The sequence below is a fragment of the Sitodiplosis mosellana genome, unplaced genomic scaffold, assembly GCF_009176505.1.
Source record: "Sitodiplosis mosellana isolate CC-2019 unplaced genomic scaffold, AAFC_SMos_1.0 Smas_scaffold_974, whole genome shotgun sequence".
NCBI classification, from domain to species: domain Eukaryota; kingdom Metazoa; phylum Arthropoda; class Insecta; order Diptera; family Cecidomyiidae; genus Sitodiplosis; species Sitodiplosis mosellana.
Window position 1 is genome coordinate 1 of NW_022596216.1, and position 5,264 is coordinate 5,264.

General features: G+C 37.7%; 1 protein-coding gene across 1 annotated transcript; it reads left to right on the forward strand.

Annotated features, from left to right (window-relative positions):
• Positions 1 to 141: 141 nt before the first annotated feature.
• Positions 142 to 4,847, forward strand: LOC129571005 (uncharacterized). Its single transcript, XM_055450740.1, has 2 exons — positions 142 to 3,930; positions 4,147 to 4,847. The coding sequence occupies exons 1-2, from the start codon at positions 858 to 860 to the stop codon at positions 4,590 to 4,592; spliced, it is 3,519 nt and encodes a 1,172-aa protein (XP_055306715.1). The 5' UTR covers positions 142 to 857; the 3' UTR covers positions 4,593 to 4,847.
• Positions 4,848 to 5,264: the final 417 nt, after the last annotated feature.

A 5,264-nucleotide genomic window follows, 5' to 3' on the forward strand; every position in this document is an offset into this window, starting at 1 on the left:
AACTGATGGTCGGATTTGGCTCAAATTTTGACTGGATTCCTAAAAAAGGTTGTAGTTTTCGAAAATGATATGGGTTTGACATTAGTGTTGCCACTTGGTGGTTAGGCTCGGGACTTATTGACCGATGTGTTAAATGAGCGTACGCGATCCGCTATTGACGACGCTTGAGTGAAAGATGACCAATGCGTATTGAAATGAAAAGTTATTTATTTGTATTGCCATTGTTCGCAGTGATGCTCAGTGCTCACTGCTCGCGGTTGCATGAAAAAGGCAACAAGTTATATTGTAACATCCAATATTTTCAGTAACCAACACAGATTTATTTATTAAACACAACAATTTATACAGACACTGTATCAGTGTTTACATGTTCATGTAAACGTGGGGATTTTTCCGTATATTTTTTACATAGAGTCTGATTTGTTGCCATGCGACGCTACTTTTGGGATAATTTTGGTAGAGCAAAGGTTTCTCAACGATTTTAGGTTCACATATAATCATTTATTCGGCGGATGTTGTTATGAATTCGTATCAGTCACACTCTGTTTCGTCAGAGGTCACGAAGCTTATCAATATTCAACGAAGAAATTTAATTCTCCAAATTGTTCATATTTTTCAATTTGAATTGTCGACAAAACGCGACAACACTGAAATCATACACGAATATAATTTCAAAATGAAATTTACTTGAATGATAACATACAAACCGGCAGCATAGTACATATGAGCCATAGTAATTCTATACAAATTTCTTTATCTATTTTATAATAAAACCACTAACTTGGACGAATCCAACTCAGTAGTGTGATGATGCTAAAACGTCTAACAAGTGTCCAATAATTTCTTGTGAAAAAAATATGTTCAAGTTTGGTTCTATATTGTTTTTGCTTCACTTCGGTGCATGGATAGTATCAAGTGAAAATGTCGTTAACTCGACTGAGGACACCATGAAGTTTGTGAATGATGCGCAGAGTAAATTGAAATTGGTAGAAAGTCCGAATATAATATTGGTGATCGGAAATTCGGGCTCTGGAAAGTCAACATTTGTTCATTACGTGGCCGGTGACAATAGTAAAATTTGGGCTGAGCAACCGGAAAATGCCAACGAAATGAAAATTCGCGATGAGCTAATCACCGATTTAGGCAATTTCACCTCATCAACGGTATCACGAACACTCGTTCCCGAGCCATGGATTGACGAACAGCAAATTGTATGGTACGATTTCCCCGGTTTTGGTGATACGCGAAGTCGAACGGTTGAAATTGCTACGTCATTTCTTATGAAAAGAGTCACCGAGAGTGCATCAAATATCAAAGTAGTTTTGACCGTGAACTGTGGCTCAGTTACTGACGGCTATGATCGCACAGACTTCGATAATTTACTGTCATCAGCCGTGCAACTCATGAAAAATGTCGACAAATTCGAAAATGCCGTTTCATTAGTTGTAACAAAAGAACCACCACTGATAGTACGTGGAAGGAATAACATTATTGATGTATCGGAGGACAGTGTAAAAGAAAGGGTTGCCAAATTCATCAAGGACCATCGTGTAACCTTGTCGACGAAAGGGTGGAATGAAATGCCAAAAATTCAATTGATTAACTATCTCCTGAAGCAATCGATAAACGATATTGATTATCCTAAAATATCAGTATTCTGGCGTCCCGACGATTTTGGGCCATTAAGTAATTTGACAAAAATGATTGACGGCCGCCAATATATTCGTGAATCAATTGTGAAGCACACAACGTACGCGCAAATTCAGCCAAATGATTTTGGTTTTCCACTGACACCCGATGCGCAGCTTCATATCCTGCAAATGATAGAACAAACGGTTTCGAACACATCAAAGGTCCTAGACAAAATTGGCGACAGTCTAATGAACGAGATAAAACAAAAGATCGAAATGGCCAACAAATGCCACAAAAAATTAGAATTGATTGAATTAGGGAAAAAGTATGCAGAAAGAAACGCTCAACCAAATGCATTTACTTTGAAGCAACTGATCGAACGGTGGAAAGGATTGGTGGATGTGTTCAATGTGACATCGATCGGTATGAAAGTATTCAGCGAAATTGAACAAAATGATCAAAATGTAGTTATATTCAAATCATTACTTCAAAATTCAATAATTGCCAGACCATCATCAGCAGAAATTGATAGCCATGCATTTAACGATAAGATGTTGACCTCTTTTACACAGTTTGAGCGTGAAATTCAAGTTCAAATTTTGAATGCGGTGCGCGAATATCGCAAAAGACTAACGAACATCGTTGACGATTTGATCAAAGCATTAGAAACGAAGCTTGACCTGACTGTTGAATTTCAAGACAAGTTACAATTGTTACAGCTTGGAAAGCAATCTATTGAATCGGACGTAGAGAACAATGAAATGACATTGAAACAGATGACCGAACAACTGAGAAAGTTATGCATTGACTTTAACCTAACCACTATTGAGCAAGTCGAACAGCTTGGAATGGATTTGAGCGAATTGGAATCATGCAGCAAAGGGGGCATTCCAAATGGATCTTCTACCCAGATAGAATTGAATGAAATAGTGGATTACCATTCATTTGTAAGAAAAATCATTGATTTTTTCGCCAACAGCGAAACCAAAACTCAAACTGATATCTCCAGCAAAGCTCATGAAACAATTGAACACATTTCTGACATTTTGACGAAAATCGATCGTGAACTACGTGACGCTTTGCATCGACAACTTCAATCAACCCATGGCTTTCGAATTAAATTTGAACTTTTGAAACGTGGTGTAAAATGCATTGACTCTGCTGCAGATAATTTAACGTTAAGCAAAAGATCTGAGCAATTTATGGCTTTGGTTCATACATTTGAATTTACGTCGATTTCTACCGATGAACTGAGTCGCCTAGAGCAACGAGAAACAAATTTAAAACAGCTCAAATCCATGGCCAAGGCTGAAATCGTTATACCAACTCGTGATTGGTTGGAAATGTCATCTGGTGCAATCAAATATCAATCATCGAATTATGAATGGTATTCAACATTGGTCGATGTGTACGATTTCTTCGCCAGTTATGAGGTGCAGAAGAATACAGCCGCATACAATGTGGCCGATCTGTCGGATTGGAAACTGTTGAATAAACCACAAGGATTAACGATTGATGAGCATAATTTCAATGATTTCATGAATCGCATCAAACGAAGCGCAAACTTTGAACCATCGCCGAGCAAAATCAGTGAGTTGAATGAGATTATAAATACAACTTTGAAATCACTCACAGCCCAGTGCACGGATGCAAAGTTGATAATCGAAGGAAATTTCGTTAAAAGTTCCGATATAAACGAACAATTGGGAAAGTGCCCAAAGCCAAATGGATTGGACGAAATTGTTGTGTATGTGGTCGACACATTTCATGTTGATGGCCTCTTAGCTATAGAAAACAGCAAAAATGCAGTATTGAAAATATTCGCAACAACATGGAATATCCAACCAGGATCCATAATTCAAATGAAAGGAATTGATGGCGAACCACATCCACCGCTAAGCAGTTATGGAACGGCCGGAAAGCCAGGAAATGTTGGCGTGAATTCGGGCAACTTTTTCGGTTTTGCGCGTGACGTTATCAATGGTGATTCATTAACTGTTAAACTAGTGGGCGGAAATGGTGGAAATGGTCAGGACGGCACTGGGAGCGCAGATACATCGGTGAAATTTGAGAATAAACATCATAGCATCACAAAAGATTTCCGTTTCTATAGCTGGGATGAATTTTTGAAAGATATACGTGACATAATTAAGGCAGAAAGTGGAGTTTCTGACATTCGATGCACTGGAAAAACAACCTGGAAAAGTGTTGATATAGGTGCTCGAAAAGGTGAGCATAAGTTCGATTTTCGACTGTTCCCGGACCAGTGTTGCGGTGTTACTGGTTATGGAGGCAAAGGTAATTTATGCCTTTTATTTCGTTTTTTGACCATTTACTTTATTAGTTCACTGGCCACAGTATGGCCACTGCCCATTAACATTAACTTTATTAACTAGTTAAACTTGATGAGCAGCGAATGGAAAATCAAAAAATCTCTTAAAATTATCCGTTCACTCATTGCTCAAGTGTTCGATTTATCAATGTAACATTCATTATACTTTTACGTAATTCCAGGTGGCTTGGGTGGCTTGCCTGGTTCTTTTAGGTTTATAAAATCAGGAAATACCAACTCTAACTCACCCAAACGACGAGTAATTAACGGAGCAAATGGCAGAAATGGAGCGAATGGAAGAGTTTGTAGATCGAATACTCTCGATGTTCACACAACTTTAATGATTACCATAAATATTTTCAACGTACATTCAAACATTGACTTTACGACTAAATCTATTGCCCATCCCAACTGTCTAACTCCCCAATTTGATAGTAGTGACGAAAAGGCTCGACGGCCGAGTCCAACTATCGAGCATTTGGACATTGCATCGGAAATCGTAGAGTATAAACGCTTTCTTTCGGGAAATATGAAAAATCCAACATTTACAGAAATCATACAGAAAACATTCGATGCAATCGATTTAAATTCTGAGATAAACCAAACTATGATGCAACCAAATTATTGATTCAATCCTTTTCAGTTTAATAAATATTATTCTAATACTATACGAGTTTCGCTATACTCAGCAGATAAATTCATTCAAGAAACGACTTTGTTGGAACGACAATTTCTCATTTCGCTTCGCTCAGCATCTTGCTAATGCTGCGCGGCTTGAACAAATTTACTGCGTTTAATTTTGTGTTTTAAGAATTCCAAAAACCAAAAAATTAAAGAAAAAATTATCAATGAGAATCCTAAATATACCTTTTCAAAGTTCAAAGCGATTGTTTTTTTTATTCATGACTCTTTAAATTAATGCATGCTGTTAGCCTAACAGTCGAAATCGACCTGTTAAATATCGCAACATAATGCCGTATACACATAGAAATAAAATGTGGTAGGTTTATGCTATCTATTGGTGACGAGTATAGTTACCACAAGTCTTAGAAAAGTTACCCCACGCACCAAAATATTACTATGCACAGCACACATGCATTTTTTGGTTGGAAAATTCTCTGAAAAGCGCTACTGTGGGAAATCGGGAAATCGGGGAAAGTTCAGACCAGTCTCAATCGATCGGGCGGAAAATTTCATGTGAGGTACCGACCCGAAGGGCGATTTTCAAGCGAAAAAACCATCCATTTCTGAGATAAATGAAAAAATTCGGAAATATCGGCAAGTTTTTTTCATTTATCTC

What these genes read in the sequence shown, in the direction of transcription:
- LOC129571005 (XM_055450740.1), top strand. Translation starts at nt 858, where the DNA reads ATGTTCAAGTTTGGTTCTATATTGTTTTTGCTTCACTTCGGTGCATGG. An exon ending in TACTGGTTATGGAGGCAAAG is followed by an intron (nt 3,931 to 4,146) that starts GTAATTTATGCC and finishes ACGTAATTCCAG; the next exon opens with GTGGCTTGGGTGGCTTGCCT.